The sequence below is a fragment of the Phaenicophaeus curvirostris genome, chromosome 1 (assembly GCF_032191515.1).
Source record: "Phaenicophaeus curvirostris isolate KB17595 chromosome 1, BPBGC_Pcur_1.0, whole genome shotgun sequence".
Taxonomy (NCBI): domain Eukaryota; kingdom Metazoa; phylum Chordata; class Aves; order Cuculiformes; family Cuculidae; genus Phaenicophaeus; species Phaenicophaeus curvirostris.
Genome location: NC_091392.1, coordinates 83,820,100 through 83,844,073, shown reverse-complemented (window position 1 = coordinate 83,844,073; position 23,974 = coordinate 83,820,100). Strand labels below are relative to the sequence as shown.

The 23,974-nt window shown below is 48.2% G+C and overlaps 1 protein-coding gene and 1 non-coding gene across 8 annotated transcripts; both read right to left on the bottom strand.

Moving 5' to 3' along the window:
• Positions 1–880: 880 nt before the first annotated feature.
• CHD4 (chromodomain helicase DNA binding protein 4) lies at positions 881–22,847 on the bottom strand. 7 transcript variants are annotated; one of them, XM_069865653.1, is made up of 40 exons: positions 22,728–22,847; positions 22,103–22,288; positions 20,026–20,153; positions 19,640–19,831; positions 19,175–19,293; positions 18,508–18,749; positions 18,294–18,421; positions 18,017–18,152; positions 17,406–17,587; positions 17,033–17,272; positions 15,925–16,128; positions 15,612–15,817; positions 15,247–15,378; positions 14,842–14,938; positions 14,269–14,460; positions 13,981–14,181; positions 12,910–13,047; positions 10,753–10,874; positions 10,467–10,640; positions 9,099–9,240; positions 8,500–8,631; positions 8,272–8,389; positions 7,933–8,057; positions 7,404–7,641; positions 7,062–7,234; positions 6,738–6,918; positions 6,551–6,661; positions 6,295–6,383; positions 6,083–6,216; positions 5,445–5,589; positions 5,112–5,277; positions 4,642–4,751; positions 4,267–4,402; positions 3,932–4,009; positions 3,678–3,815; positions 3,475–3,583; positions 3,019–3,151; positions 1,865–2,060; positions 1,575–1,750; positions 881–1,446 (listed from the first exon to the last, which is right to left on the bottom strand). In XM_069865653.1, the coding sequence occupies exons 2-40, from the start codon at positions 22,221–22,223 to the stop codon at positions 1,429–1,431; spliced, it is 5,802 nt and encodes a 1,933-aa protein (XP_069721754.1). In that variant the 5' UTR covers positions 22,224–22,288; positions 22,728–22,847; the 3' UTR covers positions 881–1,428. The 7 variants fall into 7 exon arrangements, with proteins under 7 accessions (XP_069721754.1, XP_069721764.1, XP_069721774.1 ...); XM_069865663.1 differs by having other exon boundaries at positions 4,267–4,399; XM_069865673.1 differs by having other exon boundaries at positions 6,295–6,380.
• Positions 4,945–5,084, bottom strand: LOC138716915 (small Cajal body-specific RNA 11). Its single transcript, XR_011336783.1, has one exon. It is a non-coding gene; the product is annotated as a small Cajal body-specific RNA 11 (non-coding RNA).
• Positions 22,848–23,974: the final 1,127 nt, after the last annotated feature.

The window sequence follows — 23,974 nt, the reverse complement described above, 5'->3', positions numbered from 1 at the left end:
GGGCAAGGAGGCTGGGGCACAAGTCTTCCGAGGAGCAGCTGAGGGAGCTGGGGTTGTTCAGCCTGGAGAAGAGGAGGCTGAGGGAAGACCTCATTGCTCTCTACAACTACCTGAAAGAAGGTTGTGGTGAGGGAGGTGGTGGTCTGTTCTCCCAAGTGCTAGGATGAAAGGAAGTAGGCTCACGTTGCACAAGGGGAAGAGTTAGATTGGGCTTAAAGAAAAACTTCTTTACCAATAGAGTGAAGCACTGGCAGAGGCTGCCCAGGGAGGTGGTGGAGCCTCCAGCCCTGGAGATATTCAAGAAAGGTGTACATGGCGACGTGGGGCTGACAGTGGGACTGGGTGATTTTAAGAGGCCTCTTCCAACCTTAACAGGAAGAAGCAAGAGTTGATGGAGGTGTAGGACACCCTAAAACTTGCTTTTATAGAAAGAATCACCAAAGCACTATGTTGGAAAGGACCCACAGGATCATCAAGTCCAACCATTCCTATCAATCACTAAACCATGCCCCTCAGCACCTCCTCCACCTGTGCCTTAAACACCTCCAGGGAAGGTGACTCAACCACCTCCCTGGGCAGCCTGTTCCAGTGCCCAATGACCCTTTCTGTGAAAAATTTTTTCCTAATGTCCAGCCTGAACCTCCCCTGGCAGAGCTTGAGGCCATTTCCTCTTGTCCTGTCCCCTGTCACTTGGGAGAAGAGGCCAGCTCCTTCCTCTCCACAACCTCCTTTCAGGTAGTTGTAGAGAGCAATGAAGTCTCTCCTCAGCCTCCTCCACGCTATCACTGGCTCCTCAAGACTAGTAAAAGGACAGGTTTCCAACACTCTCACAGGACAAGTCCTTACTCCACCCCTCTTCTGTTAAACAGAAGCAACAAAATAAAATACAAGGAAACTTTATTTATCAGTTTTACCAAGGTTTTGCTCTGTTTTTTTCTTTTTTTTTTTTTTTTTGTTTGTTGTCTTCAAGCTGCTTATTAGTGGACAAGTCCGGTCAGTTTTTGTATTAAAAAGAATCTTGATGGAGGTAGCTTTGTCTCTGTCCTGGCTTTTGCTTGGTCTCACCTGCACACTCGTCTCGGTAAACAAACTCAAAATAAAATTAGAAACAAAAACTGGAATTCCAGGTGGAGGCAGCGAGCACTGCAGCCAGGTTCTCCGTGTAACAGACATGGCGCTGCGGCCTCCAGTCACTATATACAGAGTCCATCATACATCCCCCTCTTTCCTAAGCACACTCCTTGCTCCAGCGGGCTGGCTGCAGAGGAAGGAGTTTCTTCTCCTCCCAGAGACCTGCGCAGCAGCTTCCCTGGAGGGAAACAGCACCCAGTCAGGAATGTCAGGCAGAGGAGTAGAGTGTGAAAGGGTGGGGTGGGGAGGGGTGTCACTTCAGCTTGGCCGATAGGTCAACAGCACTGGGCCAGGGACTCACTGCTGCTGGGCCACCTGTAGGGCGAGAGAAGATGATCCAAGACTCAACACTGGGCAGCAGACCCTGGTTTCCCAGGGTGTTGTCCCCACAGAACCCCCAATCCCCCCTAGGTAAGCGCTTACTGACCAGAGAGGGTACGTACTTGTTGGGGAGGTGGCGGCGGAGGGGGCTCACTGCTGCGGTTGGCCAGCCGGCTGAGGATGTTGCGCTCTGACATCTGGAGGCGCACTGCCACAGGTGGGATACGGGCAATGGTAGCAGGCAAACGAGTCACATCTGCCTTCATGTCACTCAAAAGCTCCTCCAGCTGCTTCAAGACTGGAAAGGAAATGGACCTCTGTTCAGAGGGGAAAGGGAAACCTGACAGGGAAGAGACCAGAGGGGACAGCAGTGCTAAAAACATACCCACCCTTGTTTAACACAGCACGTTACCTTTGTGCAGCACAGCGTTGGCTGGCTTATTCCCGGCCATTGACTCCTTTGATAGGTGCTGGTGGCTCTCGGCCAGGCATTCCACCTCTGCAAAACGTGTGTTCAGAGCCATAGATGGATGAGATGGGTCTTCTGACATATTCAAATAAGCAGCTCGCCGCAACTGCTCCTCGATCACCAGTGCTTGTTCCAGGAGCTGCAAGAGGGGGCAGTAATGAGAGCAAGTCTTTTAGCAGTTGCCTCTTTGCATCTGCAGTGAAGAACTGGATCAGGAGAGACTGTCTCATTAGGTCAGATTCTACAGCTCAACCTCCTTTAGAATCACAGAATAGTTTGGGTTGGAAGGGACCTTAAAAGACCATCTAGTTCCAACCCCCCTGCCTCCCACTAGATCAGGCTGCCCAATGCCTCAAACACTTCCACTAGCTTCTGTTTATATTCAGTAAAGACTGAAGAGCCTCAAACAATTAAGGGCTCCACTGAACTAAGCCAGGTACACTAGAAAACTACTCTAGAATTAGTTAAATAGAACACTATAATAAATCCTCTCGGATTCTCCTTCCTCCACAGATACTTTTTAAAGACCTTATGGAGAAAAGGGGATGGAGCTTCTTCTTTGAACCTGAGTGAGAAGTATTCCCATGTGACTTACAGGAAGTTTAAGAACAGTTAAGTACATCGGGGACATTTGGAGAAAGCAGTCAGAATCCTGTTACTACAGAACTGATCAGCCAGACTACACTGAATTAGTCTTAAATCACTCCCAGAACCGAGCTACAGTCACTCCCAAAGTGGCTGAGGCAGAGACCGAAGGCAACTGTTTCAGCAATCCAATGTTACACAGCATTTCTGCGTTCTGCTTTGGTACATCGAGCAGGCACACCAAGCACAAGCTGTGATAGAAGCAGACAACTGAACCTTAAGCCTCCTGCACATCAGTTGTTCAATAACCACTTGGAAAGAGAGCACTGAATCAAGCTCAACAGCATTTCTAGAGTAAAGGGCTCCTAGCACAGAGCTACTGCTCCGCCCTGAAATGAAAGGCACTCCACTCCAGAAGGCTTCACTTTTAGCAGAAAATCAGAACAGCAAGCTCTTTTTCCTAGAGGTCCAGCAGCCTGAAAGGATTTGCCATACTGAAGGGAAATCCTTACCTTAAATCTTCTTGCCAAGAACTTATTCTTTATTTCCAGGAAGTTACCCCTGTTCATCTCACCCTTGAAGGGTTCATTGAGGATGGCGTAACGTGGATCATTCTGAATATCTTGCCAACGGGCATAGCCATGACTGAGATGGGATGAGCTCAGGCAAACAAAGGCAGTGAGAACAAGGGAATACACAGCCCAGGCAGATACAGTTCTCAAGAGGGAGTGGGAGGAGGGGGTGCAGAGAGGGGAGGAACAGGAGCAAAGGAAAAGGAATGAGAACTATGCCCTGCTAAGTATTAACTAAGCTGGCAGGAAGCCCCTCCTCCCACCATCACTTTCACTCCTGTGAAAGAAGACAAAGCATTCTCACTTAATGTGCTCCAGTCAGACCCATGACAGTCACCTTCACTGTGACAGTTCACATACAAGGGGAAGGGAAGTGGTCTGTCAGGGTAAGGATACTTGATAATTCCAGCAAGGAGCCAGTAGTCATGACGCCGATGCCAGATCTCATAGGTCTTCTTTGTGACAGTTGCAGCCCGCTCTTCATTCTGCCACAGGGAGTGTAGTTCTGGAAAGGCAAGCGACAGCAGGACAGTTGGAAGGCATTTCACAAACACAAGCAGGGACACAAACAAGTTCAAGCATACGAAGACTTCTCATACCAGTGAAGCCACCATCTGCTATGTTGAACATGAAGCGTTGCTTTACTGCCTTCTTGTGCCTTTCATCTACTGACTCTTTCAGCATTTCTCCATTCTGCAGCATCACCACATCTCGCTTATCATCATCCTTTTTCTCATCTGCGCACACAGAAAATAATTAAAAAGAACAAGGCCGACACCACAGCAAAGTGGACCCACATGGAAATCCTTGCAGGATACGGGTTAGGGAAGAGAATGGAATTATCGTGACTCACCTTTCTCGTCCAGGGTGATCACAGGAGGTTCAGGGGGATTCTCAATAGGTGCTCTGTCTTCCCCTTTCTCCACATCAGCTGCAGGAGAGAAGGGCAACATGAGATGTAGCTGGCAAGCTCAAGGTTTTCTTCTTCAGCCTGTGAAACCTATACTGTTCCCTAATTCCTGTTTTTTTCCCTGAAGTCCTGGAATAGCCCAGTGGACTGTCTACATTAATACCAGTCTCCTTAGGGTGAAGTGCTGAAGCAAGGAAGATGCAAGCTTTAGAACAATACTGTTTGAGGGTAAGGGGGTGTTTATTGTTGTTTAAAGTATTAAATCTCCCTAGAGATACCTTTGCTTTCTACTTCCATTGGCTCATCTGTTCTTTCCTTCACCTCCGAATCCTCTCCTTTTTTTTCATCTGCTTCTGTGGGGTTCACTGGGGATTTTGCTTCCTGTGGCGGTGTCTCCACAGGCTGCGCACACTGCTGAGGACAGAAGTCAATGAAGAGTGAGGCAAAGCAGTGCATGGAAACAGGAAACAGTGACAGCAGTTTCAAACAGAAAGATGCACAAAACTCTCAGGCCAATTCTGAGGACTTGGGAACCATCTTTAAGTACCATTCCAAGAACTCACCTCCGAGTTCAGCATCCAAACACCACAGAGGAGTGGAGCAGAATTAGACATTTGCAACTGCACAAGACAAAAGAGCAACCCAACACTCACCTCCATAGGGACCTCTGTTTCAGTAGCAGGTGCGCTGAGCTCTTTCTCTGGTTCAGATGACTCTCCTTGTTCCTTAGCAGGGGCTCCTTCTTCTACTTTTACTCCATCCTCTGTGTATTCAGCACAGCAGACAGAAGAAGAGAAGCCATCAGTAAAGTCCTCCTGTCACTGTTACCAAGCAGACATTTCTTTTCCTCCCAGAAATTAGGCCCATCAAAACAAGACTAAAGATGACGCTCCTCCCTTTCCTGACCACTACAAATGCAAGGCTTCACACTGATGTCAGCTCATCCAAGGAAAGCTAATGTGCTCTCTTGCCTTTAAGGGCTTGCGCATGTCTTTGACGGCCCTCCTAACATGAGAGGCAAGTTGATCTGCGTCCACCTCCAGACCCCAGCACCACAGGTCTGGTGAGGGGAACAGCCAGGATGAGGTCAGGACGCAGGACTGCACCAGAAAAGAGCTCTCACCAGGTAGAGGGATAGGGGCAGGCGTATTTGGCTGTGTATCCCCTGGTGTCGAAGGGGTTGGAGTTTTGGGAGAGGGTGAGCTTGGCTGTGAAAGTTTCTTGTTTTCCTCTATCTCTGCCAGTTCTGGCATACTCCAACGGCCATTCACATGCTCAAATTCCTGCACCTGCATGAAAGGGAAAGATGTACCATTGCAGGAGTCATACAAAGCTCAACCTCAAACCAGAAGAGAGACCACTCAACATGGCACAAATAGGTGAGAAAGGAGAGGTAACTCACTAGCGCAGAACCTCAACGACTACAAGGAGAGGGAAGTCTTTGATAGGCACCTACCTTTTTGCGTATAAGTGACATGACCCCAATGCGAGTAAGGACATGCTGTCGAGAAAGACCTTCCCGTGGGACTCCATCTGCAAAGGTTTCTGCACCATCAGCTCCAGGCTCACATAAATGGCGCATGAACAATGAGACATAGGCCCTAGAGCAGTTAAGAGACAAGTAGTGAGGCTATAAACTGGGTTAGCTGGAGACATGCATTATCAGACCCCTTCCAATGCATCAGGGAAATCACCCCGAGACTCCTAACGCACAGTGACACAAGTTCTGGGGTTCCAGGCTCCTTTGAGGGAGAATTTCCTGACAAAATTACTACATACATGAAGGAGGCAGTTGACTCTGCCCTGAGCCAGAAACAAGCATCAGCCCAAAAACGACTCGGGAAGAATATTCATTACGTGCCTGCTGGGCCATGCTACTCCTCTAAGAGCATTTTCTTTTGGTGACTCGTGAGTCGAGTTCAAGGAAGAAAACCAGGAACTACTCTCTCCCAGCTTTGTTCCACTGCAAGGAATCAACTAACACATTAAGGAAACGTAGTCCCTAAGGAAAGGCCAGAAAAGGCTCAACTCTCATTCTTCCCCAAAAGGGCTGGATGTTGCCAGTCTTCAAACCTCTGACTAATGCAAACTCACTTGAACTCTTTCTCTGACTTGCCACGGAGGTCCCGAACAAGCCACTGAGTGGTGAAGGCATCCTGAGGTGGCATTCCATAGCGCATGATAGCATTGAGAAAGGCTTTCCGCTGGCGGGCATTGAAACCCAAGACCTAGAATGGAGAAGACAGATATGGCAAGAGCCATACAGAAGCAGCTAGGATGCAAACTCCTACTCTGGTACTACTTACTTCAATGTTCCCTCCCACACGGGCAAGTAAGGGAGGCAGAGGCTTGTCCTTATCATTCCTCAGGCCTTTGCGGCTAGGCCGACGGGCTGCTGGAGAGAGAAATGCAGCCAAATGTGAGGTACAATGCACAGCATTTTGTGTGAGTATTTCCCCTGCAGAACAGCACCACGAAGTGTATAAATCGCCCAAATCAAGTCACAGCTGTTCCCACACTCAGAGAAAGTGACCCAGGAGCTCTGGCTTCCCCAGAACTTACCTTCAGATCTCTCATCAAAGTCCTCGTCTCCTTCTTCAGATGCAACTGAATAGTCTGACTGATTATCTGACTGGTCATCCTGCCAGTCTGAAAGAAAAACAGTACGTGAGCCTGAGACGCTACTCCATTACTTCCCAGCAAGATATACTTACACCCATTTCTCCCTCAGGTTTCTGTGGATTTGTACCTCTATCTTCCTGTGAGCCATCATTGTAGTTAACTTGCTTGCGGATACGTTTGCCCTTGCCCAGATTCCTAGCAAGATCTTCCTGTTGCTGTTCATAATGATGACGCAGCAGCTTTTCCCAGTAATCGGGATCCACTGATTCTTCCTGCTTAATGATCTCCCGTTCAACCTCCTCTTCCTCCTGCCAGAGACAACAAATTTAAAGCCCTATGTTCCAAATCTCAACCTCTCTGAGCAGATATGTGCCTGCTCACCCTTAAAAGCAGAGCTTAATCCCTACATCATTCAGTAGAAGACAGGAGCTGACGTCCACTTCACACTCACCCCCATCTCCTCTTCACGAACTACATACTGGGCCACCTTGAAGGAGCTGAGATACTCATTCATGCCCTGAAGTTCTGTATCTTCTGTTTCATCCTGGTTCCGATCCAAAAGACGTTCAATTGCTTTATCATCATAGTGGATGACACTGCTGTCCTCACCTTCTTTGTTATCCCCTGAGGGAAGAGCACAGGCACAGTTGCTGAGTGGATCTCAAGGGACTAATAAAGCAAATGCCACCCTAGACCTCTCTGTAGAGCTATAATCAGCACTGTACCTACAGCCGCTCACTGAGTAAGGAGCCAGACTTCCCCACCTCCTTCAATTCTGCTACCAGGCACTCACCCCCCTCAGTAGCCTCATCCTTGAAGAGCTCTTCAGTGCCAAATTTGAGAATGTCATCAAGTTCCTGTTTGGACATGGAGCCTGTCTTGGAGCCCAACCCTGGTCTCACTACCAGATGAGTTAGCATCATTTTCTTCTTGGCCACCTGAGTGATACGCTCCTCCACTGAGGCCCTTGTCACAAAGCGGTATATCATCACTTTCTTGTTCTGTCCAATTCTGTGTGCACGACTGAAGGCCTAGAAAAGAGATGTGCTCAGAACAGTCTAGAGCTACACAAGTAGTAGTCTGATACACCCCGCCTACCTCCACAAGTTTCCCAGTTGCCTTCATGCTGGCTCTTAACATTAGCGAAGGCTGGGCCCTGGAAGAACCCTCTGCTACTTCACTTCCCATCTCTACCCATCCTCACTACTCTGTTTTTGCATATTTCTAGAGGGGAAGTCTCACATTCCTTCACTCCACCCAATGGTTTCATTTCCCCTCTTCCTTGGGATTACTCCATCGTGAGAAGCCTCATTCAGACTCACCTGGATATCATTGTGGGGGTTCCAGTCTGAATCATAGATAATCACAGTATCTGCTGTGGCCAAGTTAATACCAAGACCCCCAGCTCGAGTTGAAAGCAGGAAGCAAAACTGCTGAGCACCAGGAGCTTAGATAAAAGGAGAGAACAAAAGTAATCAAAGGGGGGTGTGTTACTCAAACAAGGATTTGTATCTGACCCACATCCTCCAGGAGGAATTCACCATTAATTTAAGACTACAGGAGAGCAATGGAAGACTTGGCCCACAACAATTCTGTGTTGACCGCTAAGGACATAAAAGGCAACAGTTTTCATTTTGCAAAGAAAGTAGGAGATTCCATACCATTGAAGCGATCAATAGCCTCCTGACGCATGTTCCCTGTGATTCCTCCATCAATCCGCTCATACTTGTACCCTTCATGTTCCAAAAAGTCTTCTAGAAGGTCTAACATTTTAGTCATCTACACATCAGAAAAAACACCACAAAAGAGTGAGGAACAAGGGGATACCAGATCAACACGGTCCTTTCTGAGACAAAGAATCCCCAGCCTTAAGGTTTTTCCCCATGTACCTGAGAGAATATAAGCACCCTGTGACCCCCTTCCTTAAGGTTCTTTAACATCTTCTGGAGAAGTAACAGCTTTCCAGAGGCTCGAATAAGTGCACTACCATCGTACATGCCATTTGGCATTTTTGGAGCTTCCTGAGAAGAGAAAAGAAAAGGAATCAGGACTGGGGTGGAGCAAGATAACAGCTTGAAGAGATGTGGCTTGGTCTTAGTCCCTAGCTGTGTTCATTTGATGCAGACTCACATGTGATCATTTAGCTTGGCACAACCACAACATGTAGCACTTATTTACACAAAATACCAGTGCTACTCCGTGTCTCTTCTCTTGCAATTTGAATCTTAGATGCCTTCCTCCTTCTTACTTAGTCCCTACTCTTACTGTCTTCACCATATTGCATGAATCACAAGATAGCTCCTACTTGTCATAAAAAGATACTGGAAAAGGAAAGACCTTCCATCACATTTAGTCTGCATGAAGACATGATGAAAAACATTGAATGAGAGAAAGACGAACTCACCCCATAATTCGTTAGGAAACTAAATGGCTCCCTGGTAACAGCCACCAGGGAAATTGCTTATACAGAATAAGTGACTGGACATACCATAGCAGCCACTGGGAAGAGGTAGGGGTGGTTACAGCACTTCTTCAGATCCATTACAACATTGAGCAAGGAGACTTGGTTACCACCACCCCGCGCATTCAGTGCTTCAAAGTTTCTTGTCAAAATGTATTTATAGTACTTCCTGAAAACATAAAAAAAAATACAACTCAGACCACTCATGACAATCCTAGAATGGTTTGGGTTGGAAGGGACCTTACAGCCCATCCAGTTCCAACATGCCATGCCAAGGGCAGGGACACCTCCCAGTGGATCAGGCTGCTCAAAGCCTCGTCCAACCCGGCCTTGAACTCCTCCTTGAACACTCAATCCCAACAGCTCCATGTCCTTCCTGTGCTGAGGACTCCAAAAGTGAACACAGGACTCCAGGTGAGGTCTCACAAGAGCAGAGTAGAGAGGCAGAATCCCCTCCCTCACCCTGCTGGTTGCTCTGCTTTTGATGCAACCCAGGACACCGTTGGCCTTCTGAGCTGCAAGGACATGTTGCCAGCTCCTGTTGAGCTTCTCATCCACCAGCACCCCGAAATTCTTCTCCTCAGGGCTGCTCCCAATCCATTTTAGGAAAATGGATCCACATTAGGAAAAAATTCTTCACAGAAAGGGTCATTGGGAACTGGAACAGGCTGCCCGGGGAGGTGGTTGAGTCACCTTCCCTGGAGGTGTTTAAGGCATGGGGGGACGAGGTGCTAAGGGGAATGGTTTAGTGTTTGATAGGAATGGTTGGACTCGACGATCCAGTGGGTCTCTTCCAACCTGGTGATTCTATGATTCTCGGCCAGCCTGTATTTGTGCTTGGGATTGCCCCAATCCAGATGGCTAACATACTCTTGCTAAACTCTTACCAGCTCCTGGCATTACCTGCCAGCTACCTAGGCTTTGCCAGCAGCATTCACTGTCTCTTTTTCCTTTACACCAGGGCACAGGCTTAGTGCTTCCTCACAGAATCACAGAATAACCAGGTTGGAAGAGACCCACCGGATCACCGAGTCCAACCGTTCCTACCAAACACTAAACCATATCCCTCAGCACCTCGTCCACCCGTGCCTTAAACACCTCCAGGGAAGGTGACTCAACCACCTCCCTGGGCAGCCTGTTCCAGTGCCCAATGACCCTTTCTGTAAAGAATTTTTTCCTAACGTCTAGCCTAAACCTCCCCTGGCGGAGCTTGAGGCCATTCCCTCTTGTCCTGTCCCCTGTTCCTCTGCTATAGTGGCAGCAGGAAAGCTTCCTCCTGTCTACTGTGTGGAAAGCCCTATGGTGAAGCTGAGGCTGTTTCAGCACCCTCTTCAAAAAAGCAGAACAGAGCAACAGCAGATGAACAGCAGGTATTCCCTTCATTTGCACACTCACTTCTGCATAGGGCTCAACTCCACTCTGACAATGAGTTCAGTCTTAGATGGCATGTTCTTGAAGACATCAGCTTTGAGACGCCTCAGCATGTGTGGGCCCAGCATGTCGTGCAGCTTCTTGATCTGATCTTCCTTGGCAATATCTGCAAACTCTTCTAGGAAGCCCTCCAAGTTACTGCAGAGAAAAAGATGCTCAGCAAAAGCCACAAAGGAAAAGAGAGCAAATTAAATGAGGAAGGGGATAGAAGTGACAAGACAGGCAGGCTGACTTGCACTGCAAGACATACTGGAATCTCTCTGGTGTTAGGAAGTTCAGCAGGTGGAACAGTTCTTCCAGGTTGTTCTGCAGGGGAGTTCCTGTAAGCAGCAGCTTGTGCTGGAGGGAGTAACCATTCAGCACACGGAAGAACTGGGAAGTAGAGAGCAGAGAAACAATTGTGAGAAAGAAAAAAACCCAAAACACACAAACATATCAAAGGCTTAAGTCACAGGCCTACAAAAATAATTTCTCCTAGAAAAAGAAGCTATCAAGCTAGAGTTCAATTTAGATCACATCACCTATTTGGATAGGAGCTCCAAGTAGTTCACATTTCAGTCAGGGTTGCTAGATTGAACTCATTTGGCTCATTGTTCTGCATAGCTAAAACATGACTGCAACAAATCCTACAAGCTATCAGGTGCTGGTAGGTTTCCTTCTCTTTTAAGTTACAAGCTCTTTCAGAGCATTTGCAGACTGCTATACTATGTCCTTTTTTTTTTGCTAAATTAGCGTTCCACATTTGTACAACTGCTCTGCTTTGAGAATTCTAGAAATAGCTAAGTCACTCTTCCTATTCATATCAATCTTGGCAATGTTCCAGAGCTCTGAACAAGCAAAGGAGAAAGAACTAAAGGTTCGCCAATGTGTCTTTAGGGTAATTTGCACTGGTTTTCACAACAATGAAGTAATTCCAGACAGAGTTAGTGAGTAGTTGGAAGTACTGAACTGAAAGACCCAAGCGTACAATGTTCACCAGCACAAATTGTCAACCCTTCCCCAGTAATTTTCTTTAATTATCCGCTTATTTTACACTTAACATAATACAAGGTCAAACTTGACTGAAGTAGCTTGTACTACATGGCAAACAGAAGAGAACAAACAAAAGAAACCCAGCACTCATTATGTTTTGGTTATCACACCAGAAGGATCCTTCTAGCGCCTCCACAGGGATTTATCTTTCTACATAGTTGAAGTCAAAAAACATTCTCATTTTGGAATCAAATATGGAAGTTACCGATCGTATCTGCAAAACTATGATAGATAATCGCAATCTGTCAAGAAGAGTCCAACCTGCCTTGTTCAAACACCTGAAGCTGTCCTTATGGGACAGGAAACTACTCCAGAAAAAAGGCAGATTTTAACAGTCTTGTTAGATAACCAATTGTAACTATTAGTGACAACATAACCTTGAGTCTTTATACCCTCTTTCAACTAATGAATATTAAGTGTTCGTTACTACTTCCAATAATTTTAATGCTAAGCATGGAATGGCATCCAGTCTCAGTGCCTACAATAAAAAAAGATCTGGAAGCTGGACTGCAAGCACAGCTGTGATGTCTCAAAGATGCCTCACATCAAAATCCAAAAAGCTAAATCCATTTAAACAGAAAAAAGAAATCAAGAGGCAATTTTGTCTTACAGTCTCCAAGAACCTATAAAACCAGATTTCCAATAACAATTGTTTTTAGCGCACTGAGCCCTAGAACCCAACTGAAGGCAGAGAAATCAATACCAGAATTAAGGCACAAGGGCTTAGGGATGGGCAGGATTAAGGAAGTACAGTCAAGTCTCCTGAATTCAAACAAGCTTAGCGAAGGTACAGCCTGATAAAAACACAGGTACCTTGGTTTCAGCATCAGCTCAGGCATTTTTTAACACCTTTGCCCACTTCTTCCATTTCTATACCATCTAATTAGTTCTGCTACAAAGCTAGATGAATGCAGAGTAAGCATACTCTGGAAGCAGGGTAATTGTGCTCATGCAGCTTATTTTATGGTCAGTATGGTAAACCTTTCAAGAACAGAGGTGGTGCAGATACACTATCTGCTTTCAGAAAAGCCAGTTTGTATTTGAGAGCAACAACATCATCCAGGTTTTTCACTTTTCTAGTGTACACCAACTGCCTATTCACCCAGGGAGAAAGCTGTTTTAACCAGTGATATGTAGAAAAGTAAAGTTATGAATGATAATCAGTTTCCAAATGAATGCTGTTGTTTTGTTTGGTTAGTTTGTTTTTAATAATGCATCAAATTTACTACTAAACAAATGGCTAAGAGTTAGCAGACAAACTTAGATGCTTAGAAGCAGACATCTAAGAATCCAATCTTATGAACACTCTGCCTACAGCCTCCTGTAACACATGCCATGCCTATAAATCTTATAAACCACCTATGCTTCTCTGTACCTTAGACTGGTTGTTCTTCAGCCTGTGAGCTTCATCTACAATGAGGCAGGCCCAGTCGATTGAGCCTAGTATGGCCATATCGATTGTGATCAGTTCATAGGAGGTGAGGAGCACATGGAACTTCACAGCAGCCTCCTTCTGCAAAGAGAAAGGATCAACATAGCAACAGGATAGGTGAATGTCCCAGGACAACATAGATGCAGTGTTTCTCCACCAATGTATGCTGATAAGCCCTGGTCAAACAGCATAATCAAAGCCTTTTCACACCCCCAGTTTCCTGTCACAACATTCAAAATGCTACCTAAGCCATTCCAGACTTTTCATCTCCCATTACTTGCTTAACACATGGAAGTCTCCTTAACCTCCTCAGTACCGGCTACTTCTGGACAGTTGCCAGATATTTAGTAAACTTCTCTGTTACAATAAGCAGCAGAGGGGTATGAAGGAAATGACATTTGGAGAGGAATGGCTCATCAGAAAGCTGACTTAGAGAGAGAAGTAGTTTATAGTGTAACTTTAAATTACTGTTAGTACTTAATGCAGTTCAATTTCAGGGTAAGCAAAGGAGTCCCATCCACCTCTGCCACAGGAAAAGCTTTAGCTCCTATCTTGCTTTTACTAGGAAGACTGAAGTTCTACAAGCCCCAGCTAGAAAGATCAGGCTCTCCCTCCTTGCCTGGGACAGAATGCAATTTCTTACAATGTCCAGGTATGGCATCAGTCAGTTCCACAGAGAGGTTAAAAACTTCACTTTGTGTTTCATCCAACAATTCTGACATCGACTTAAATCTGTAGAAATGATGCACAGCTTCACAGATTAAGAGATAGAGGGACTTGCCTACAGTCAGTACTACTTCAGTCAACTCTTTTTCCAGCACTGAATTAGTTCAGACTGGTAGGAGTGTTTAAACAGCCTAGAGCAGGAGTCTAAACACCCACTAGTTGTCAATTTGCAGTTAATTCCCCTTGCAAACTACAGGTTAATCAGTTCCCAGGGACATCAGAGTATCTGCATCTCAGCTCCTGAAAGCTTCTTTCAGTTCAGGCTTGCGTTACAGCAGAGTTCTGTACCTTCATTCTGGATGCCTTTTTGCCTCCACGTATAGCATTATCCTCAAAAGTGAACTCATTCTCACGGATGATGGCCCGGCTGTCTTTGTCCCCGACATAGGTCACTACATACATATCTGGGGCCCACATCTCAAATTCTCGTTCCCAGTTGATGATTGTGGACAGCGGGGCACTCACCAAGAAGGGACCCTTTGAGTGGCCCTGTGAACAGAGTCATCAGGAGCATTAGATGAATGCAGCCACTAACACAGGCAGAATCTCCCTGGGTAGTGATCTCCTGGTTCTCACCTCTTTGTATAAGGAATACAGGAACACTGCTGTCTGCACAGTCTTTCCCAGACCCATTTCATCAGCCAAGATTGTATCTGTGCCCTGGGCCCAAGAGAAGCGCAGCCAGTTCAGTCCTTCCAGTTGGTAGGGATGCAAGGTGCCCCCTGTTACATCAAGGTACTCTGGTTGCCGGTCATATTTCACTGTTGGCTGCAGATAAAAGATGGAATAGTTGGGATGCTTTACTTCAGCAAGGCAGCTGCCAACACTCTCTTCCCTAGTCACCCACATATTCCCTAGTGCAGATGAGACTTGACAGATGACAACTGGACTAGCACCATACAAAAATTCCCAAATGGCCAAAAGGTATCCACCTAAAAGCATATTTTTTTTCCAAAAGCAAAAAAGCAAGACCACCCTTTTACCAAGAGCCATAGAGAAGGTGAGCCTTTGTCTGAAGGCTCTACCACCCCTTCATTCTTTGGGCCTGGAAGGAACTCTAAACTATATGCTTCAGTTTATCTACCTGCTTCCCATCCCCCAAATAAGCAGCTTTATTAGATGGTTCCTAAGAAATAAACAATAACTTACATCTACTGTGGGAGTCTCAGGGGGCCTTTCCAGTTTCCTCATCTTCACCTTCTTTAACTTCTTACCAGGTCTACCTTCTTCACCTCTCATCAGCTCCCTATGCAGAGACAGTCCCAAGAACGTGGAAGTTTAACAGCTTTTGTAACAGACCAAGGGAAAATTATTGCAAAGCACAGGAGAGTGAATCACCCAATTCAAACAGGCGCAAGAGAACAGGGCTTGAACCTTCATGAACTGGTGGATTGGCACAAGCAAGGTCCCTCCCTGCTCAAAGGAACAAGGAGCAAGCAACCAGATGATGCTTCTTGGCTATCTCCGTGCAGTAATCAAGGCAGTGCTATAGGCTGACCTATTCTAGAATTTTCTCAGGGAAAGACAGAGAACACAATCTCTAGGTACTTCTACCTGTGATTCCAGTAGGCTTGCTTGTAGAGGTCATAATCTTGGATATCCACGTCTTCACTTTCCCAGGATGCCTGGTCATACGGCAGGTCTCTCCATTTAATCAAATAATGGACATTGCCCTTCTTATCCACACTGCAGAAGAAACCAGTAAGTCTTAAGCACAATGAAACAACAGCATTCACCCAATCCACTCAAACAGGAGAGAAGGCAAGGATAAGTTAATTAAGCAACAGAAACAGATGAATGTTTGTCACACTAACAAAAGAACTTTCAATTTCCCCAGTCATATTGCTGTTTAGCTCACACACTCTCCCTTAGTCCTGCTTAAGGTCTTTCCTAAAAATCCTCTTTGCTACCTCCCCTACCTATGATTAAGGATCCTGTGGATCATCATCCACTCAGGCTTGATCCCGTATCGATAGAAGCGCTCCTCCATCTCTGCATATTTGGGGTCTTTGTTCTTTCTCTTCCGGCTCTTCTCCTCTTCCCCTCCGAAGTCCCCCGAGGGTGGCTCATCCATATCATTTTTGCGTTGGTAGTTTCGAAACATGACCTGGCAGTGCAGCTCCAACTGGAGTCAGGACAGAAGCAGTTAGTAAAAGATTCCCCCCTAACTAACCAAAACATCTCCTCTCCAACCATCCACCCTCACAACACGTTTAAGAGCGCTCTGCTCACCTGCAACTCTGACACCCAAGAGCAGTGCCAGTAGGACATGCCTTGCCACTTGACAAAGAACTGCCTTTCAGGCCGACCCTCCAGAGGCTTAGGGGGAGGAGCATTAGGGTCTGCATCAGGTGGACGTGGTGGTGGTGGGCCAACAGGGGGCTGACCCCACTTCCAGATCAAGATCTTCTGCACCTTTCCTTTCAAAGCTGGGCACTGGAGAGTTAAAACAGAGCTTATTACAGAGTGCATATTCTCTAACACACAAGTGCTAAAGAGTAGCAACATACAGATTCACAGCTCTCTTCCTTAGTTATAGCTTTACTACACAGATGAAATTTGCTTTTTGGGCTAGGAAGCTTTTAGCCTCCGATCTCCAGCATTTCTGAGCTTTCTCCAGTTTGTCTTTTTTTTCTAGAACTGACAAACCCCAAACTGATTTCATTATCTCAATTTAGTTGTTTTGCCAGGGCACACCAATTCAGAAATTCTACATCAAATAGAGAATGCTCAGCTCAATGAGCCCAGTAGCCTGTCTGACCACAACTCCAAAAGAAGTTTGTACAGAAAGTATTTTGCTGTAGAACTATCAGCCCAGTATAGGGATATGTTCCTGAAGCACCCAAGGAAGGCACCTAACATGATTTGTAATACTTTATTTCGAGAACTCTTCTAGAAAAAAAGAGTGATATTTCCCCCAGTCATCTACTAAGAGAGGGTTTGGCATTACAGAGCTTGCAGTGCAAAAAAAGTGTTTGGCTCAGCATCAGTTTACAATATTTTTTTTAAGCACTGAACTTACTCGCACTGATCCTCCTGTTTCTACATATGTACAGGATCCAAGAAAACTGAGTCTTCAAATCCTGGACCCCAAACTGTCCAACTACTCTGCACATGGGTAAGACTCAATGACTCTAACCGTCTTTCCTGTGGTCTGGAGAAAGCAGCCAACTGACATGGTGCAACCCAGCCACAAAAAGCCAGGCCCTGATGTTCTGTGACAAAGGTGTGAGAAGAGATAAGAGTCTTCGGAGGACTAAGCACTTCCAGGAAAATACGATGATCCAAAATGAGACTGATCATCTCTTACAGCAAAAGAACGGTACTAGCAGAAACTCACAGTGCAGCGAGGACACAGCCACTCCCCATTGGGAATCTCTGGCAATGGGGGATTCAGGCAGTGGATGTGATAGGATGAAGGACAGGCATCGCAGCACAGCAGCTCTCCACCATCCTTGCAGACTCTACAGAACTCCATATGGTGGTCATCCTCCTCCTCAGCATCCCCTACAACATCCTCTAGGATTTCCTCACCTTCAGAGTTATCCTCCTTCGCTTCCCACTGAATGCCCTCTTTTTCCTATAGGAGAGGGAAATCAGAAAACCAAAGTCACATTAGCGATTGTTTTACTACCACAGAAGAGCAGTTTCAAGTCACTTGATGTGCCTCCCTCCAAGATATCTTGCACAGTTTGGGGGAAGCCAGTACTCACACAGTGTGGGCAGCTCCATTTGCCTTCTGGGGCTTTCTCCATGTCTGGGTCCAGGCAAACCATGTGGTAGGCACGAGGGCAGGTATCGCACAGTATAATTTCTCCTCCCTGCTGGCACACCTCACAGTAGTCCTGGTGATCTGTCTCATAGCCATCCACAGCCACTGTGGAGTCCTCCTCACCTGCAGAGGGTGGTGAGGAGTTACAGACATACAAGCCACAGGGTACAGGTTTCCTACAGCAAGGGATAGTGCTTTCCCAACTGTCTGCATAATAATACAGAGATCCAGAATCCAAAACTTGCTCTATCTATGTAAGTAAAAAGGGCAGGAAGGAAGGGGTGGAGCCAGAGTAAAACAAACCCCTCTGCACCTCCTTCCACCCATGAAACTAAAGGTGAATTTGAGGCCAGGAAAACCCAGCATGTCATCTTGTTTTCCTAAATCAAGGTGAGTCTTTTCCTTATTAAAAATAATATCAGGTTCTTCCTTTACCAACAATTCTCCTCCCTCAAGTATGCTGTTAAATATCTCAGTTCTGACCAGACATTCCTCTAATCTTCCTACACGCTTAGCTCCCCTCTGTCTCCAAATTACAACAAGCATTGATACCCTTCTTTTTCTTTTTCCCGGCTTTGAGTTTTTTGCGACAGCGGCTACTACGGCTTGTAGATCCATCTGACACAGAGTAGCTGTTGATGCTGGCATCATCAAAGTCTGACTCCACATCCAGATCATCATCTTCACTCTGAGGTAGGTAAGGGAAAAAAAAAAAAAAAGCTATGCTACTCAGGCACACATGCTGGGGGCAGCAATTGGCCACCTATCCCAGCACTCCTGGCACGTCATCACCTCCTCTTCAGTAGATCAAGGAAGAAGCATCACTTACTGATGATCTTTTACGCTTGGAACCAAATCCTCCCAATTTGATTTTCAAAGGTGCCACCTTCTTTGTTTTAGGTTTCTTGATATCAGGAATACGAGGACCAGCCTTTGGCTTCCGCCGGGCATTGGGTCCTAGGGACAGAGAAGCCTGCAAGTCAGAAGGACTAGTGCCTTGACACCACTCCCCCTCTACCATTCTGTCACATTCTTCATCTCACCTTTGCCCTCCTTTGTCTTGGCTTTCCTGAGTGGCACATCTACAGGAGGCTGAGGCAGGACAGCATCCACATTTGTCACCATACTCTCCACTACTGCAACAGCTGCAGCTGCAGCAGCTGCCACTGATGCACCTGAACTTCCCTTGAAGGGGTTGTTCGTGCTAAACTCCCTCCATTTGGCTCCCAGTACCATCATCATCTTCGACACTGCTATTTTAGGGTTCTTGGCTGCAATAAGTGGCCTGTGTGCAGTTACAAAAGGAAGAGTTACCAAACTACCCCAGATCATTATTCCTCCCTGCTGCCACCCCCATCAGCACCTTTATCTCAAACCACATTCCTTCCTAATCTCTGATCTCAACAGCCAATTAATCTCTCCCTTCCCATCCTTCACATCGTGGATGCAAATACTTAGGGGCTTAGAAAGTGAAACGGAATTTAACACACTAGGGAAGAAAGGGGACTGGGAGTGAGGACTTGCATCCTCTCAATCACTAAAACCAAAAAGAGATGTGGACCAATTATTTTACTGTTGCTTCAGTTTTTGCTCTAGGTAGGACATTGTCCCTAATGTGCCTTGAGGTTCCAAAAAAAAGGAACAAACTCCTTGCCCCATCTCTTTTTTTTCAGTCCTATAGTCCCTTCTGAGTGCAGGCTTGCAGTTCACCTGACAAATTGGCTGAAAGCTTTGTAATTGGTGAGAGTGCGGTAATCCTCCTCTGTGAAGATATGATCAATATCCTCCATGCCCCAGTCTTCCAGGAGCTGAGCAGATGACTTTGGCTCCTGCGCAAAAAGAATTGCACCCATTCTGAGTAAAAGCTTTAGTTCTGCTGTAGGAAAGAATAGAATTTCCACACATCTACAGATGACCTAGAGGGTCAAGACTGGGGGATTTTTTTTTCTCCTCTCATAACTGCCACAGGACACAGCCTCAATACAACATCAGTGGGGCAGAAACAAGTGGGAAAAGTCTCCAGATTCAATATATGTTCTAGGTGTATTTAAGGTGGAAGAGGAGACTGAACAGACCCAACTCCACGTGCTATCACAGATGAAGAGCACAGTGATCCCCAAAATGAGATATACAGGAATGAGAAACAATCAGTCAGTCAGCAGTGTAGCTTCTTACCTTTGAGTCATCATCTTCTTCCTCTTCCTCCTCCTCCTCCTTGCGCTTGGCCTTGCTTTTCTTTTCCTTCTTGGGCCCCAATTTCTTCTTTTTCTTCTTCCCAGGAGTGTAGTCGCTACCCTCACTGTCAGAGCGCAGAACCTCTTCCTCTTCCTCCACAAATTCATTCCCCTCACCAGAGCTGTCACCCAGCTGGGGAAGGAGGGAGAGAGAAGATTAGGCAGCTGTGAGAAAATACCCCAAATAAGCACTAAAAGCCACTCTCTTCCCCAAGCTCTAGAAGGTTCATACAAAGGACTGTTGCCATAAGCCACTACCAACAGTAAGCACCCTAACCCTACATATTCATATTTTAGAGTGTAACCTTCGACATCCTTTTACCCTACCTCCTTCTTCTGACGCTTGCTGAGCTTGGGCACTTTGGGTTCCTTTAGTTTCTTGGGCTTCTTCTTCTTCTTGATTTTGGGTGTCTCAGCCTCTGACAGGAGCTCTTCTTCTGGCTCTTCTTCAGGCTCTGGAGGGGAAGAGATGACATGTCTCATTCAAACCCCATCTAGGCACTACACCACAGCCCACTTCTCAGAGAGATCACTCAACTCCTCTACTTCATACTAACAGGGCAGTGTTTATAACTGCTTACTCTGTTGCCATTCACAACAGATACAAAGTAATCATGTCCTAAGTTATCACCACACACGGTTTCCCCTCTCCCCCCAACCACCCATTTCCACAACATTCCTTCTCCTAGCAGAGTCACACTCAGACCTTGCAAACCACAAATCTGTCATGACCCAATGAGAAGAGTAAGGAGCATAGACTAGACGGCCACATAAAAAGGAGACAAAACGGTGACCTGAGAACCCGACTAGGACACTGTTTCAGTCCATGGGTCTCCAGGAAAGAAACCTGCAATTATCCAGCCTCTTTAGCACTGCAGAGCATCCTACAGCTGTGTGCAAAATACAGGCCAGTAAGCCACTGCTTGTCCCCTTCCACAGGGAAGCTGTTATTCAGCAACTTTATCCCTGTCTGGATTTGACACAACCTCCCCCCAGATCCTTTCCTCTGCACCAACAGCCAGCAAGCTCACTGCCCAACCAGAGGAACACGGGCCAGCTCCCCTGCACCACATGCTCCCATCTGTGTCCCCGTTTCGTTGCCTGCTCCCTGCCAGTGGGGCTGGGGCAGCAAGACAGCCCTTCCCTTTGTGGCAGGCTGCTGGAGCAGCCTGGCCACCCGCCCTCCCCACCGCCCCGCCCACCGCCCCCAGCCAGAGTCACTCCTTCACGGGAAAATGGCCTCCTGACCACAGGAGCTGGGCAGCATGGAGGAAGCCACAGGTCAGAGGAGATACCACAGACAGGGGTGAAACGGCACAGGTAGAACTCTCTGAACCTGGGGTCCCGCACCTGGCCCCTGCCATATTCCCAACCGATGGATGTCTCTTCACCCCCATGCTCCTGCAACCCATGGTCCTTCAGCGATCTCATCTCTTCCTCTCCCCCAAGTCGACTTAGAGCCTCTAGTGTCTCATCCTTTCCAACGCATTACCAAAAGCTTGCAGGGATTTTAACAGCTTTTCTTCACCAAGGTTTTCCTCACAAGGCTTATGGACAGTCCCTATCTCCTTAAGATTTCACAAACGACAGAAAACCCTAGAGCCAAAGCTTAGAAAAAAATGCCAAACCAATCACTTGCAACACTATTTTCCTTCTGCAACGTTGTCTCATATGACAACACTACAGCATCGCTTAGTAGCAAAACTCAAACTTGTCTTACAATCCAGCACACCACGATGTGTATTCTTCCTTTTCACAAGGAAGCCGAGAATCCAGGTGTAGGTCCACAGAGCAAGCCATCAACAACAGCAGCAGCAGCAACAAAAACCTCAAACCAGGAGAGGATCCAGGAATCTAACTCAAGCCTCACATTGATGATGAGGATGCAAACACAAGGGAAAAGGCAAAGTACAAAGACTACAAGAAAAGCAAAGGTAAGCAAGCAGCACAGGGAGAGAAAACCAAAAGAAACTTCAATAATTGGGTGTGGTGATGAAGAAAAGTGGGTCACACAACAGCCTGGGGCAGTTTGCTCCGGACATCAGCTCGTCCGAGTTCCCAGGTGAAAGAAACCCAGGTCCCCTGCCCTTTCACATACAGCCCCTTTCCCCTCCCACCCCAGTCTGTGAAATACAAAACTTGCAGGCACGTAGTGCCCTGACAGAACCGGACACCCTGCTTCCACCTCTCCTCAAAGCACGGGCACCGACAGCCTGCAACGGCTCGGAACAAAGTCAGCTCCACCTGACACAAAGCCGCAAGCCTCGCACTTTGAAGTAACCCTAGGACTCGGATAGCAAGATCAAAAACATACGCGTGAGCTACAGCGAAAACAATGACGTTCCCCGGCACATCGCGGATTTCACACATTCAGCCCGAGCCCAGCATTCCCCCAGTTTCTCACGTGTGCCCTGCAGGCTCAGCAGACCTGGGTGCGGGGGGATGGCGTTGTTCAAAAGGATCTCCATGTCATCGTCATCGCTGCCCCCCGAGCACGGAGACGGAGACCCGATGCCCGACGCCATGGTCCTCCGCCCCGGGGAGGCCTGGGCTCACGCAGGGCGCAGTCTTCTTGACAGCCAAGCCAGCGCTTCGTAAGAAAAAAAAAAAAATAGAGAAAAAAGTTAGAGCGGACGGAACTGTTTTCCCGAGCATCAGCGCTACCGGGAGGGTCCGTGAGGACGCTCAGACGGCAGCCTCACCGCCTGAGGGCAGGGGGAACCCTAGCAGCGAGGGTCAGCCTCGGAGCTTTAGTGGGGGGTGGGGAGCGGGCTCCGAAGGCGGCAGGTATCGAACCGGCGGCGCTGCGGGCCGGCCCCGCGGGTGACAGCGCCTCCTGCCGCTCCCGCACACCCCGCGCCCGGAGCATGGGGGGGGGGGGCGGGGCTGGGCTGTGGGAACAGGGGTGAGGGGGGCTGTGGGAACGGGGAGTGGGGGGAGGTTGTCGCTGAGGGCTGGGGAGGAGGTGGTGGACCGGTCCCGGTGTGTCTGTGTGTGCGTGTCCCCCGCCCCTCTTCGCGGTGCCTCACCCGCCTCCCGCTCTCGGCTCCTCTCTCGCCGCCGCTGAAGGGAAAATGGCTCCGGCCGCGGCGCCGCCTCTTAAAGGGGAAAAAAAAAACCGGCCGGGCCCCGCCCCCCAGCTCCCGCCGCCACCCCATAATATGCCCCGGGGACCCCGGCAACGAGCCCCGCCCCCGTCTCCCCGGTAACGGCCCCCCCTCCCCCCCCGCCCGACACATCCCATAATACTCTCTCCCCTCAGAACTTCCCACTCGCTGCCCGGCCCGGCATCCCATAATAATACCACCCCCCCTCAGCCCCCACCCCCCCGCGCTGGGAATATCCCATAATATGCGGGCCCCCCCCGGAGGAAAAACATCCCATAATAAGCCTCACCTCGCGCCCCCTCGGCTCGGCATCCCATAATACTCGCCCCTGGCCAGGACCCCGCGCCGGGGCAGCCCGACATCCCATAATAGGCGAGGGGCGGGGGGGGGGGGAGAGAGTGCATAGTAGTACCCCCCCCAACATCCCATAATAGTCACACCCCGCGCGCACATCCCATAATAGTCACTCCTCCTCCTCCACCCCACCCCCCCCCGCCCAGCCAGGCATCCCATAATAGTCGCCGGGAGCCACCGTCCAGTCAGGCATTCCATAATATTCGCGTGGCCGCCCGCCCCGCAGCCCGCGGGGGCTTCGTCGCGCCGCATCCCCGCCACCTGCCCGCCAGGGGCTCGGGGCAGCCCCCTCACCGGGAGGGGCCCGTCCGGCACGGCCTCTGCCGCCCCTCCGGGATAGCCGGGCCGGCCACATCCGTGCCGGCTCCAGACATCGCTTCTCCATCCATCCCAGCCATATCCAGTCCTGCTCCATTCATCCCGTCTCCATTCATCCCGTCTCCATCCATCCCATCCCCTGCTGCTCCATCCATCTCATCCCCATCCATCCCATCCTCATCCACTGCTGCTCCATCCATCCCATCCATTGCTGCTCCATCCATCCCAGCCCCATCTACTGCTGCTCCATCCATCCCATCACCATCCATTACTGCTCCATCCATCCTGTCTTCATCCACTGCTGCTCTGTCCATCCCATCCACTGCTGCTCCATCCATCCCATCCCCATCCATCACTGCTCCACCCATCCCGTCCCCATCCACTGCTGCTCCATCCATCCCATCCCCATCCATTGCTGCTCCATCCATCCCATCCACTGCTGCTCCATTCATCCGATCCCCATCCATTGCTGCTCCATCCATCCCAGCAGCCCATGG